Below are 15,592 nucleotides of genomic sequence, written 5' to 3' on the forward strand. Positions count from 1 at the left end.
TCGATGATGCTTTTGAATTTTAATTAAACACCCTTAATTAAGTTTCTGGGCGATTTGTCCGCAAAAATAACATCATTCCAGGCAACATTTTTAGTTTTTTAGTCCTGTTTTTTTTTCTTTTCTTTTCTTGGACTTTGTGGCTTTCCTTTTCTGCCTGCCTGCTTGCAATCCTATTTCTATGTGTCATCACAAGCAGTGAGAAGCTCTGCTTCGCCTCTGTTAAGAAAAACTTTGTTGGGTATGCGGCTTATTGAGAAGGTTTGGTCTCCTGGTGATGCGGCGTGCACTGCCGCCCCCTAATGTATGCCCCTAAAAATGTTGCGTAGATTGTTTTTCATGGTCAAAATGGAGGCCGAGTCAGCTCACAGCTAAATTTTTAGCGAAGTTATCAAAAATTATAAAGGAAAAACTATATAGAAGTCGGAACTTTTCGGCTCATACTTGTCTGCTCAAAGTTTGCCTATTGAGTGTAAAAGAAAGAAGGGATGTTCACTTAAATATTTTATTTAATGAGCCTTTTGTTTGTCTTTTTTACTGGAAAAGTTTCAGGAAAAAATAATTTTCGAATTCTTTTAGGTTAGAAAAAAGTAATTTTGAGAGCTCTAGCGGAAAATAAAACATTTCTGTTCATCCAGTTTTCTTTGAATGGGATAGCTTGTCGAAAAAATTGCCAATTGTGAACAGTATTTGAAGTTCAACGAATTTTAAACTTGATTTCACTTCCGAGAGCAAGTGACTTGTATTCGGGAACTAGACTTTTTCCCGTAGACAACTTTTCTACCAAGTTTTGCTGATATGCTCAATTCTGGCATGCTCATAAGCTGATGTGCTCAGTTTATTACACTTGCGAAGCAAGGTGTTATAGTACGAACTTCCTTTTTTCCAACCTAAGAAGCAAATTTTGTTGCGATTTATTTGCAACATTATTTTCTGCGTCGAACTTAAGCAACAATGTTTGCTGCGTCGAATTTGCTGTATCGAATTGACAATAAGATGTTTTGATATTTTGTTGCACCTTTACAGCTTATTGATATTCAAATAGTTATAAGTTTTCACAGTTGATGCATTTTTAATTCATCAAGTGAACTAAAGAGAGCTATTTGTTTCAAACAACATAACAATAAAAAAATCTCGATTTCAGAAATTTTCTAACTTAGTACATCTCGCGATTTTTCGAAATGTATAATTTATGCATAATGTGGCTTATTGATTTGCGAGTTTTTTACATGCAAAATTGTATCTTTTTGTATTTGATGCTACTTTCGCTGCATCGAATTGGCAATTTATTAGCATATGTAGCTGCATTATTGTTGGCTAGTTTTTGGGGATTTTAAGCATCCGTGGTTGAATGGTTAGTGCGTGAGACTCAAATTTGATAGGTCGCAGATTTTTGCTAATTCGAGTTTTTGCCAAGCTTCGAGTTTTTGCAAATTCGAGGCTTATTTATACTTTGAATTAAAATTTTGAATTTTTATGGATGTGGTTTTCGTCCTAATTTATGTCGGCTGATTTTCCTATTCTTTACAAATGCAATTTATGTTATCTAGTACGCTTTTCTAGCAGTTACCTCTCGAAGCTGGGGTTGTTTAATTTTTGATAAAAACTAATTGTACTGTAATTGAAATGTTATATCGGCTTAGTTACCTTGTTTTGCGCAGTTAAAAGGTCGAATCGTTTTTAATGTTTCGCCTGTTTCAGGAGGGATGAGTCGATAAAAGTTTCCTTTGAAATATTTTAAAGCTTTTATTTTTTTGTGCAGTTATGTTTTCGGTTTAACGAGAGTCGACTCAATTTTTTTTTTTGCCTTAGCTGTTGCTCGTTCGTCGATTCTCAATGCTTATTAAGGCTTTTTTTATAGCTTTTTTTTGAAAAATTGACTCTTCTTTTTTCTGTTCGTTCTTTTGTTATTCAATGTTTTAATTGTGTCGCAAGTGTTGCGAATCTCCTCTTCGTCTCTCTGTATATACACTTTTTCTAAAGTTGATAAATGTTTGTTGGCTATGTTTTTCTTATCTTAGAGTCAATGTACCATAACAAAATACGAACTGAGTTAATTAATTTTATGATGATCATTAGTCATAAGCTGCTACTCAAAAAATTAATAATATAGTGCCTAAAATATGTGTTCAATTAAATATACCGAGACTTGCATGATATTAACGTAATCTAGTGTCACACCATTACACAGTAACTTATCAGATCTTAGCGAATCTCAGTCGAAGTGTACAGGATGGATTGGACACTCGCGTCCAAACAACACCTCATTCAAAACGGGAAACAATTGTTCGAAAAGCATTGCAGAGACAGCAAACAATGTCCCTTATTTTTCCCCGATTTGGGCTCAGCCAACGAGTTGGATACATTACACGCAAAAACTGAAGCTAATTTGTGTAATTTGATGGTGTATGAAGCTTTGAAAGATTTGAAGCAGCCCTTGATTGTTTTGCATAAACTCATCTACAATCACACTCAGTTCCACATGTGGCGTCCAAAGTATGACCCGGAAGAATGTGCGAAAGAGAAGGATACTCCGAATTGCTCCCTCGAACATAGGTCAACAGTTATTGGCTGTCACGATTTCCTAATATTTGGGCCAAGTTTTGTAGTTATAATTGATGTTCATGAACCAACAACACAACTCGACGTTGAAAGATTCATAAATGTCAATCCTACTGACAAAAAATCGTTTCAGCTTGTAAGTGATCAACTTATGAAAGAAAATAGTCGTTCACGATTGCATTTCAAAATATCGAGTCAACGCACAACGCTAGAACTGATTGACCTAGTAGCCAAAACAGATGAATCAGAATCCACCGAGACATCGTCAGAAGCGGCAAGTAGCTTGAAAGTATTCAGATACGTCGCATTTCCGCACACAGACCAAAACTTTCAAATTGCGCAATTTAATGACTTGAAAGAAACGGGTGAAAAAATTGGAGTTATAGAAGAAACCGACTTTGCTGATTTCCAATCCTGGTGGGAGGAAAATGTGGTTGGATCTAGTCCGTGCCAGAGTGAAACAATAAGAGGCTCTTTTGATGTCGTGCAACATGCATTTTTCGCCATATGGTGTGCTATGGATAACAATATTCATAGAGAAGAAGAAGCGATCAGAATTCCTTCCGGAGTAATTAAGGCAGCTGTTAATAAATTTCCAAGTCGTGTAACTTTTAAAATGTTTTTGCCAATTGTCATGGGACCATTATTCGGGAACAAAGCAGTTGACAGGGTGAGATTAAACATTGGAAAATCAACTGCTGCTTCTGATTGTTTAAAATCCGACAAATTGGAGCTTCTGTCACTCTGGGGAGATGTAACTTTGGAGACCGCACAAATTTCCAATATTCTGGAAATCTCGAGGATTCTGAGAAGCATCAAAATCAATGAAAAGATCACTAGCATAAACTGCTGTTTTGAACAGGGGAAAAAACTGTTTAAAGCATTCTGCTTTGAGGACGACGAGATAGCTCAAATGTTTCCAGCTTGTCCCAAGCACAAATATGTCGATCTCCACCGAGAAGCAGATGAGAAAAGTAAGGAGACTTCTGAAATTGAAGGACAAAAACAACAAGAATATGAGGCGGAGGTCAAAATGTATCGAGCCCTTGAACAATTAAAATGGCAAACAATTATCGTGCTACACAGTTTCAAGTACTCTCATTATCAGAAGAGGATGTGGGATCCGAAACATCCGGAACATAATGCAAAGAACTGCTCAAGATGTAAGAAAAGCTTGCATGCTGATGATGGCGAAATCGATTTTGTTGTGCTTGGACCAAGTTACATTGTTCTTATTGAAGTGAAAAACGCAGGAATGGAAGCGTCTCAGGAAGCTATTTCAAGTTTCACAGCAAAGGCAACCATACAGCTTGATAAATTAATGCAAGTAATCAGTGGAATTGCAGAAGCGTCTGATGTGAAGGCTGACGACAGCCAGAATAAATCGGAGTCAGAAGCTCCGCCGGGAAATGATAAAAAATTAATGCCAAAATTCGGGGGATCGGGAGACGTTTCGATTCAAGCGGGGACATCGAGTGAAAAAGCTGGAAAAACTCCATCTAGAACGACGGAACCACTAACTGAGCAACAAACTAGGGGGTTTGAAGACGCTTCGATTCAAGTGGGGAAACCGAATGAAAAGGTTGAGAGTACTCAAAATAGACCGGAGCCAAACACTGCGCCGGAAAAGAAACTCATGTTAACGTTTTTGAAGGTTCTAACGAAAGCTTATATTCGAAACAAAACCTCTGATTTGAAGTCTGCCGATAAGGAGTCACAAACTGCACGGGGAAATAATTCCAACTTAATGCCAAATTTAAGGGTTACCGAAGACGCTTCGATTCAAGCGGAGCCAAAAACTATGACGCAAAGGACACCCATACCCATAGTGCATTCAATAAAAGGACTAACAGAAGCTAAATTTGATACCAGAAACTCTGCAATGAAGGCTGACGACAGCGAGGGTAATTTGGATTCACAAACTACGCCGCAAAAGAAAGCCGGTACATTCAAAGTCTTCCGTTTCGTAGCTTTCCCTCACAGCAAACTCGAGAGTAAAGAAAAAGAAGTAAAGGAAAAAGAAAAAGAAGAAAAGAGAACGATCGAAAGCATATTTGCTAGTGATTTGGACAGTTTTGCAGATTGGTGGCAGAAAAATGTTATAGAGAAATTGAAACCCTGCTCTGGAAATGATGTTGAAGGAGATATTGAACGAGTGAAGCACAGTTTGCTGACTCTCTGGGCAACTCAAAGTAATGTTTTGGATGGATCCTCAGTTGGTCTGAAGAGTGACGTCATTGCAACAGACAAGCGGCTGAGAGAAAGCCAAATAACTAACTTGAGCAGTAAAAAGCGACCAACATATTTGAACATCGTGAAAACTGAATACGTGAGCTTTGCTATCATAAACGAAGTCAACATTTTCAACAACATCTTGGGCATAAAGTATATAACGAAAAATCAGAGGGAAGCTTTTGAAAGAATCTCAGCTAATTTAGTCCTTACTGGTTGCGCGGGTTCTGGTAAAAGTTTGATTTTAATTGCAAGATTTTTGCATCAAGCATTAACAAAAAATGACCTGAAAATGGTTCTCCTTGTTTTTAATCAGCTGAAGTTGGTTGAATACAAAAATATTTTCGAAAAAGCTGAAATCAGTTTTCTGGACGTCTCGGAAACTGAATTCAAGCCCAAGTTATGGCAAAGTAAAATTGTAGTTATTCATTGCAACACACAAACCGATAATTGCCAATTGTTTCAATTTTTGAGGGATCTAAGAAACGTGGTTGTTTATGTTGATGATGCCCATGCTTGTGACCTTGACTTTTCATCAATTCCATGTGCATGTATTGCAGTTGACTTCAACCAATGTCATATCGCAAGTGACCAAATAGGGCGGCCGCTCTGGAATATCTCAATGTGGAAGAGTTTTGATCTGGTCACGCTCACCCACAACTACCGCAGCACCTGGAACATAGTGGCAAACCTGAATAGTTTGTCACAAAAGACCAGAGTCAAGGATGTCGTGCAGAAGAACTTCGCCGAGTACCCTCCAGAGCTGTCACATGATCCCAGCCACGGCCATTGGATTTATGGACCACAAACAGACATTGATGTCATACACAATGCGTTTCCAATAAGCGAAGTGAAGTTCGTGAAAGAAATGTTGCGGGTGTTAACGAAGAGATTTCCCTATTTTTCGCCGAGGTATAAGGGACAAATGTTTACTTATAAAAATTTCTTCATTGATCCAAACGAAGACGCGTTTTACCAGCAACTAGTGCAACAAATGAATTACTTGTTTTGTGGGTTGTCTTTAATTAGTGTCAATGCGCGTGAACAGAACATATACTCGACTGAGTTCGGAGTCTGCTTCATCACTGTGGTGTTCTCAAACATGGACACAAAGATGTTGCGTTCACTCTATAATGTAATGTCAAGAGCCAGAGCCTACTGCCATATTGTGGTAATAACGGACGAAAAAACGGATCCTGACCAACTGAAAGAATTCCTTGACATATTCAAGGAGGCTAAAGTCAGTCATACCTGGCCTTTGGATGAGGACATCAGCCTTTAAATTCAAGACCTGGATTCCTGTTTTCGAACTCCTCTTAAATGGGTGAAGACATAACAGAAGAATCTTGTAAGGATGCTGCCTGAAAAAATCTGATTCATATCAATGACTGCTGTTAACATTCTACTAATTTTAATTCAAAAGTTTCTTAGTATTTCAATGTTTTTCATGTATAAAACGGCGACTACCATGGGTGTATGAAGGCGGATAGTTTTGGCAAATATTGTTTCTGTGCAAAGTTAAAATGGATATTTTCAGTCTCACTTGACTTTTCTGAAGAGGCGTAACCTTAATCAAAATGTTCATTTTTGTTCCGACCATTGAAAATGGGGAGGAACTTGGTATTCGGGTGTGTTTTAGTTTTTTTTTTTGCTTTTTCACGGAAAATCAGATACTGCAAATAATGATCGGACTGGGTTAAGTGATATATCATATTAAAGTTCTTTCAATCGTGATTTCACTGTGTTGAGAAAAACCGGTTTGATTTTTGGCCTATTTTCGAGCTAATAAAGTGACCGTGGTGTAGGCTAACAATAGCATATTTAAACATAATTTAAGCCGTAAAAACTTACTTTTACTCAAATAAAGGTCGCTTTTGGAGTTTTTAGCGCAATTTTGGGAGTCAAAATCTTGAATATTCAAAACATTGCTGCAAAGCTTCAAAACATTGCTGGAAAATTCAAAACCTTGCTGCAAAAGTTTTTTCAATTATTTTTTTTTTCGTTTTTCTAGTCATTTTTCTTCAAAATCTGTTTTACAATTGACCTATTTTACTATGACCCTGAATTAGGCCAAAGTTCTGTTTTTTACTTCAGATCTTTTTATCACAACATGCAGAAAAAAGCGACACCAATTTGAAAAAAAAAATTTTTTTTGTTTTTTTTAAGACAATGGTCGGAACATTCTGTGCTACTTGCATCACCGGCTATTCTTGTTCTCTTTTGCCTCAGGCCCGAAATTTCTTACTACCGTGGTGCTTGCATCCGTGGGGGAGATAAAAAATAATCATCCTATCTTTTTTTTGCCGTACCCGGTCCAACATTGAGGAAGCAGATGACATTTGGGCTCCTCCAACCGTTACCAAAGTGGGATTGATTCGAACCCATGTCTGTGTTAAAGTTCATGAGTCTTACCCACTCGGACACGGCTGTTCATCGGCTAACCGAAACTTTCATCGTCCTTTTTTTCTTATCGACTCTCTTTTTTTTGCTTTTCACTCAATGTGTTCTTCTGTCCTGGTCTTAATCGACGTACGTGTACTAGGGAAAATTAGATTTTTTACGGAAAAGAATTGAAACCGTAAAAGTATTTTGCTCAAATTTTTGAAGGTTTGCTTATTTTTTTAAGGCTCGAATCGCTGCCTCCAGCTGCTGTTGATTTCAGTTGTCTTCGTGTTGATCTTGGCTTTAAGTGCCAGTAAATGCAGTGAGGACAGTTGATTTTTATTCGTGTTTTCAGGTAAAAACTTTAAAAGCTGTTCACGCTCAAATTTGATTTTTCGAGGTTCGAGTTTTGATTTTAATTTGTTAAATTAAATTCAAATTCATTTGCTAAAAAGAAGGCAATTGACGCTCTCCAATTGCGAAAGTGCAAATGGCACGATAAAACCCTATGACTTATAGTTTTGAAATGGGTTTAGTTTTCAGATTTTCCAGCCGATTAAGAGCAATTGTTTTTTGATTTAGTTTTCTCAATTTAGGTTAATTTAATTAAAAAACTGCCAATCTTCTCAAAGTAGCTTTAAAATCGTATAATTTCTTATCCGGAATTCGAAAAATAAAAATAATCAAAAAATATGTTAATAATTTTTTCCGTTTCTTTGAGTTCATTGCAGCTTTTTCAACTTTATTTTGTTTTGATTTGTTCACTGTATAAAAATTGATCCTATGTGTGCGTGGGAAAAGAAGGATTCGTTTTGCCGAAAGTTTCAGTAAACATACTTTTGTGCACAATGGTTTCTGCCTCCTCATTGTCTAACTAGACTTATTTAGTTACGCTTTCTAATTTGTATGATGCATGAGAACAGTGTAACCAACGCCCTGAGATGGCCAGAAAATTAGAAGATTCATTATTTGAAAATGAAAACAAAATTTCGATTTCTGGTCAATCATCTACTCCTTCTGCTTCGTCGACAGCTCGATATTTTGAAAATTATAATAGAAGATTTTCAACGGTGAAATCATTTGAGGCAACTGTTATATTTTGCTCTCTGACTTTGTACATGACGCTGGGGTGGGGTGGGGTGGGTTGGGTTTGGGGAGAAAATTTGATATAGATCGGCCCTTTTTTGGTCGACCAAATTGATTATCTAAGCGTTCACAAATCAGTTGGGTGCTACACTTTGCAATCGGGTACTACACTTTTTGTAACGTAAAGAACTGTGTTCACAGATTTCAGCGTGTATGCAGCTCACGGCATGCATGCTGTATGTGCGGCAATTTGCAGCAGCATATTTTAAAGTTTGGTCTATTGTTCCTCTTGTGCATACTTATTAAGTGTTTTTTTCAACTAATTCGTAGTTAAAATTTTTTTAATGATTTTTCTTTGGTATTTTTTGAGTTTTCAACTTCGTCGCTTTCGGTCGATTTTTTTGTCGGCCCAGTTTCTGCATTGTTTTTTTTTTCAGTCAACTACATCGATCATTTGAATTTTATCTACGGAGATCAGAAAGCTTAATAATTTTTCGAATTTTTAATGAACAATTTTTTGACCAAATTTATCGCCTTTAATGCTCACTTTTTTCATTAAGTTGATATTTTTTTCCTTCATTTATTAAACACGTTCTGTCGTGTTTAAACTATTTTTTTTCTGCTTTGTCTACGAAAGAATGTGGCGAGTGTAGAATTTGGTTCTTTCTAGCTGATAATTTTGAAAAATGGAGAATTATAGTGTTTTTTATTTCATTAACGGGCCTATTTTTGTTGCAATCGTTTTTATAGACTTTTCATATTTGATAAGTTTGATGTCTTTGGGATGTTTTTCTAGGTTTTCTGCAAGTTGTTTTTTTGTGAGAATTTTTAAATTGTTTTGATTTTTTCGTTTTTCAGGTTCATTTTTTTTACTTGAATCTTAGTTTATTGCAAGCAATGGATAGGGACTTTTCTTTTCCCCAAATTTGCCTGTAGGACATGCAGGTTATTGGGTTGTATGTGGGGTACGTTTTTGAATTAAATTAAGAGTTTCATGATCATTTGACCGAGTTTTTTATCGTTTCCATCTATATATTATGAGAGAGAAACGAATGGACTTTGTGTAGCCCAAATCCTTCATATGTTTTAGGTAATCGATTTCTATAAGAATAGAAAAAAGATATTTCTTCATTTTTTAGCCAACGATTTCTTCAAAACATTTTTCTGATTTCTCGTTTGAAAGCTATTTGTATCGTAAGTAAGGCGAAGGTCAGCTTCGCCTCAATGTTATAAATACCTTATTCTAACCCTAGCGATAAGCGAGGATATTGCCATTTGGTATCTATTTGACTTTTTCCCGTGAATAACTCTGTTCGCAGAATGATCAAAATTCGAAATGGTATTAAATTCAAATTCATAATAAATTCAGTTCATAATAATTTAAAGTTTTGTTGAGTTTTCGGCACACTTGGTCTGGAACGGCAAAGGTCCTGGATTCGAATCTTACAGTACCTGTTCTTTTTGCAAACGGCAAATATTCCATTTCAAAAAAAATGTCGGCCAATTATTTGTCTGTTTGTTTTTGTCGGCTTAGTTGCCACATCGTAAAATCGTTTCTTCTCATTGTACGCAAGTTACATGGTAGTTGTTTTCAGTGTTTTTTTTCTGCTGTTTGAATTTTTACTAACCTTGACTTCACATTTTTCTCTTTTTTTTTTGTTTTTTTGATTGCTTAAAATGCTCACTGGATCGCTCAAATTGCTAAAATCTTTTTAGACATAATAGTTGAAATGTCTATATCTATAGTTGGAGACTTCTTGTTATGTAATTTGTTTGCAGATGTCATATTTATTTATTTCATGTTGAAGTAAATCACTTTGGTCGAGTCCACCCATAGATCGGTGCTACTATTAAAAAGAGTTAAAGAGTTGGGGACACCTCGCGGTGCTAGCTATTGGGTGGCAAGCCACATATTGTTTGTGGGGAAATCTGAGGATGGAACTCAGAAGATTTCTTCTTCACCAGAGGCGAAGTTTCTCAAAGGACGGAAGTGTAATGTCGATGACATTATCAATGTCGAACTTTCTATATCTATAGTTCAATAGTTTATTTCATGTAATATACTTCAAAGTTGGTACTTTCTATACCTATAGTTGAAGATTTCATGTTGTGTAATATATCTGCAGAAAATGTTGCATAATTAAGTGGAAATCACTTCGGATCGGAGGAGTGCTAGTATTATAAAGATAATTTGAGTTATTTCTAACATTATTTTTTTTAAAGAAAAGAACAACTCAAGAGCCTTACCGCACAGCTATATGATCCGCTGACTGCGAATGAAAATGATTGCTTATTATTTAGTAATCAACTAAGGGAATTTTCTTTTCTTTAGGTCCTGTTCTTTGTTTCATTGAAGGCCAATAAATGTTTATGTTACTATAATCTTTTTGTGTTTTGACTTAGTATGCTCGACTGTTAAAATCAATCCCCAAGCTGAGTTAGAAAAACCCTCTGCTGCCATGAAAATTTCAAATCGCCTTGAAACTTCGCGCTTCTATTCTATCGTCAAAAGTGGATTCCTTTTTAGATCTGAAAAAAGTATCCTTTGATCAGTTGCTCGTGTTAGGGAAGGTTTAATCCCTTAAATAGGGAAGGTTTAATTGTAAAAGATTAATAGATAAAGGAGAGCCTAGCAACAAAAATATTATGGCCCCTTTCTCTGTGATTTGACCATTCTGGAGGGCTATATATTGCTGGGTATTAGGGGGAGAGATGGCCTGGTTTCTTGGGCAGTTAGTTAAAATGAAAAATACCCAATGAAACTGGCTCTTATAACTTCGAAGAAACAATTTTTGATCAAATCAGTTGTTTTTTCTTGTTTTGTGAGATCAGTTACAATTTTGAGACTTTGTTGGTGGTTATTTCAGGGTTCCGAGTTAACGCAGGGAAGCTTAATGCATTTTCTGGACGACGTGAAGAGTGGAAAAGTAGCTGCGAGGGGAGGCACCTCTCTCTGGAGGCGTTTCAGAAGAGCCATGCACGAATTGTCCAAGGCCATGTTGTAAGTATTGTCTCTTGGCTCTTTCCCCATTATACCCCCCACCAGCCTAGTAACAAAAATTTAAAAGCTGTCCGCACTTTGATTTTACTAATAAGGGGGCCTTATTTATTTGGGAGGGGGGGCTATAATGGGCCCAGAAAAATAGCTAAAGAAATCATATAAATCTTAACCCGGGGCACAGCAACGGTTCTCCGTCAAGAGCTGAACAGCTCGTATGTTGGTCCTTTTCCTTGTGGATAAATCGTCTTTGACGATACGTTTCGAAAGCTTAAGTGTAATCACCATTATCACCATCCAGTTGAGTGGTGCTGCTACCCTCTTTCAACGGCAACGTCTATTTTTGATGAAAAAATTAAGAATGAAATTTTTTATCCGCTATTAAAATGAACTATCTTCGAGTTGCTCAGTTCCTTGAGAAGAAAAATTATTAATAGTACGAATGAGGATTTTTATTTCCATCAGTCATTAAGTAATGAATAACAAAACTATTCAACTCAAACCTGAAAATCATTTTGAGGATATTGGAACCAGATCTAAACTGGAATTTATTATTGGATATTATTCTGATATTTTATCTCTATAAAATTTTGAACCAATCATGCTCCATCAAACTAACAGCCCAATTGTTTGTAAGGGCTGAAACTACTTGTAGTTTCAACACCAGAACAATTTGAATTACACTTAGAATACAGTTGTTCTCATTCTGGAACTAACACGCGTAAACCGGTGTACACTATATCTATTGAGACTAGGAGATATAAGAGTAAGATTAAGATTGGTATTAGACTAAGAAATTGCACGAGTCTATCCGGCCGAAAATAAGATAGCATGTCGAGCAGACGGTGTACCTTATCTGAAATTACTCTATGAGTACAGTACATAATACATAACTCAATATCGTACGAAGGTTTTGATCAAAAATTGCGTTTCTCAGGCTCGCGCCCACCTTTAGTTCATTAGTTAAAATTGGCGCTTCGTGCCTATGACGCTTTTAGATAAATTTAGTACTGACCAACCGAAAATGGATGTCGTTAGATAGTGCCCAGGGGTCCCTCTGGGTGGTGAGGGGATCGAATCCTTGAAGGGGAACCGCATGATACATTGTTTGGGCGGGGATATGTTGTGTTACTTACAATTGGCGGAGCTAGCGAGACATCATGACAGGATTAAACAAAGACCGCAAAACCAATAGTATATTACCGCTTGATTCTTTTGCTGTAAAATTAGGAATCATATTTGTTTGTTTTTGTATAATCAAGGGTGAATTTACACTTGTAATCGGTGGATATTCAACAATCCGCCATATTTACAAGCCACCATATCTTGAAGCCGAAATTACATCAAAATTACATAACAATTGCATAACAGCAGTATCTATATGTTGTTATGTTGCGTAACATTGTTTATTTTCAGCTTGTGTGAATGATAATCTTATTTTCGGTTTGTTGGCCCTTCGGCTTGTTAGCCTATCGCTTTGTAATTCTTATCAAGTCTGAGATACGGAGATCAGATGTGTTTCAGTGACCTGTTCTCTGTGAGTGTCATTCTGGCCATGTTGGTGCTGTCAGTGCCCCTCATAGTCGTCTCCTGTCTCTGCTACCTCCTCTGTACTATGGACACCACTGAGTCAGACGCACAATCGGGCGACGAAGATGAAGACGATGAAGATCGGTAAATGCGACTCTTCATTCTAGCGCACCGCCGATAAATATTAGGCCCCAAAATATAAACGATCGATATTTCAGGGGCTTAATTTTCCTATAATGGAACGGATAGTCATGAATCAGGGTATCATGATTTTTGTTGCAATTAAATTCGGCTTTGTTAAATTGTGCAATTTAGAAGACAATTCTAATTTAGTCAAATGCATAGTCTTCTGAGGTTTTCTTTTTTTTATGTGAGCGGCGTGCGCTCGTTTTTAGTCCCCTTCCTTGTTGAAAAATGATTTTGACAATTCTACTTGTTCCGATCGCTTGAAGACTTTACCTAACACTCACAAATTGTGTTATATTTTATCATAAAGTGCCGCTCATAAATTGTTCCTGAAGTTCCAATAGTTTTAAGGCTATATATTTTGAAATTCGAAAGTTGAAGTTTTTTTCTCAAAAAAAAAGTGTTTTTTTTGTGTTTCTTTGCGTTCATTGACTCTTTTCTAACCGTATGCGGGCTATATATTTTTTATGTCAATAGCACAGTTATTTAGGGGCAGTCGACTTGGATACATGAGGCCTATGGTTCAATTCCCGTAGAGGGGTTTCTTTTTAAAACGTTAATGTTTTTAATTTCTTACTTTTTTCTTCATTTTTGCCTCTTTATCCTTGCGATTAGCATGTTGTTGCAAACCGGGTACTAGACTTTTTTTTCGCAAAGAACTTTGTTCAAAAGATTTCGTACGTTAAAATATGTTTTACATATTTACACTAAATATGTAAATATGTTTTACATATTTACACTGAGCGTAGTGTATAATAATGGCTCTTCTTTTTTTTTTCAACCTAACTCGCAAATTTGCTATAATTCGCAAATTTGCTTTCATCAAGATCTGTAGCATTAGAAATTTCAAGGTATCTGTTCTCTGCTTTATTTGTTGCTAGTGTTTAACGGTTGATAAGCGTTAGAGATGAGAAGGGTGTGCTTGAGTCTCTCAATTTCGAGGTCGCAGGTTAAAATCCGACTCATTGCAAAAATTTTATAATTCGAGATTGATTTCTTTTTGAGACGACCAATTCTTTTTGTTAGAATCCTGTTCTTTCTTTAAATTTTTTGTAATTCAGCTTTTTGAATTTTTTTGCTCTTCGATTAACATGAACGGAATTATTACGCATAATATTTTATTGCTCGTGAATATCAAGCATTCTTAATGCGGAGTTTTTCTTGTAAACAATTTATACAACAAAATTACTGACCTCTTTTTAGTTTTGCTCTTTCGTCAACCAGGAGACTTGTTTTGAGCATGTCTTAATTTCACACTAGGCGACTTGTTTTGAGCATGTCTTAGTTTTGAGCATGTCTTTGTTTTTAAATTAACCAACTCCGGTTCCGTATAATTTCCGTTTTTTCTCGTGTTTTTTTGTTTAATCGGATAGAAGATTTTTTTTTCGATTTATACTTAATCGGCTTAGTGGCATCATATTGCGTCGTTGCATGAGCGAAAGAAGTTCTCCATGCATCTTGTGAGGAGATACATGCTTTTGGTTCTTGTTCAACAAAAAAAATTGCTAACTATGCTTTGGTTCATGTTCAACAAAGTTTTTTTTTCGAAATTTAAGAACCCTTTTTTCGGTCGGAATAATGAAGTTGCACAAGATCAGAATTCTATTTTATGTTTATTGTCCACACATGTACAGTGCTCATTTGAATTATCCGGTCAAAACCAATAAAGCCCAAAACTTTTCACCAGATTTGTTTTTGGACCCGAAACGCCGCTCGAGTAATCGGTCATTTCTTGGTCGCTCCTAAACTAAATTATGTCAATGTGAGCGTCTTGCTCATCTTAACACAATTTAAGCAGGATACAATATCAAAATAATTTATCATATAGTAGAAACATTTTTTTGGCTGTCATTCATTAAAATGCATATTCACACATTTTCCCACACTTTTTACCCTTCTTGAGCTGTTGGACTGAGTAAGACGCTCATTTTGATGCAATTCATTCTCATGCAGTTAGCTGTTAACGGCGAGTCGCGTTTGGTTCCTTCAATACAACCTGTGTATATTTTTGTTTTTTAATTGGTTTTAGACGTCCGGGTTCGATTGAAGATGGAAGGGGACAGTATGGTGCTGTAGATGGAGAACACGAAGGACTGAGACACAGAGCAGCAACACAGAATACATCGGATGATGCGGATGTTGAGATATAGATAAATACTACTTGAAATGTTTGAATAATGGGTTCCCAACATTAAGTTCCAAGCACAAAATCTCTTTCGAATGACGGAAGTTGCGCAATTTATGCACGGAAACGAATTTTGACTTGTAATTCAGTTCCAAAAATACAAGCCAAAAACGCACTGTTGGTGTCAGATAATGCATATATCTCGATTGCTCTGCTATTTTGAGCTCTCATGTTTGCAGCTATTTTAAAAAGGGCTTTTGAGTAATTTCACGAGTTGGAACTTAAATTTGACAGGAATTGGTTACAGCATAGTCATAGTTGATCCGCTGAGTTCCTGATTTGTGCAGTTTTTGAAATGAGTGATACAGATATTAGAAATTACTGAGCGCATCGACCACTCTCAATTCGAATTTTCTAGAAAAAATGCTTTGATTTTTTTCTTTCATTTTTATAGGTATGGAGTACCTGGGTGAAGCTAATGGCAATATGATCAG

The 15,592-nt window shown here is 36.3% G+C and overlaps 1 protein-coding gene across 1 annotated transcript in view; it reads left to right on the forward strand.

Annotated features, from left to right (window-relative positions):
• LOC134851318 (protein disulfide-isomerase TMX3-like) overlaps positions 1-15,592 on the forward strand; it is a 36,992-nt gene extending 21,400 nt beyond the window's left edge. The window contains exons 6-8 of the mRNA XM_063867347.1: positions 11,127-11,260; positions 12,782-12,931; positions 15,003-15,592. Coding sequence (XP_063723417.1) covers positions 11,127-11,260; positions 12,782-12,931; positions 15,003-15,123 — 405 coding nt within the window. The 3' untranslated portion in view covers positions 15,124-15,592. The remainder of the gene's footprint in view (positions 1-11,126; positions 11,261-12,781; positions 12,932-15,002) is intronic.

The sequence above is a fragment of the Symsagittifera roscoffensis genome, chromosome 7 (genome assembly GCF_963678635.1).
Source record: "Symsagittifera roscoffensis chromosome 7, txSymRosc1.1, whole genome shotgun sequence".
NCBI classification, from domain to species: domain Eukaryota; kingdom Metazoa; phylum Xenacoelomorpha; order Acoela; family Convolutidae; genus Symsagittifera; species Symsagittifera roscoffensis.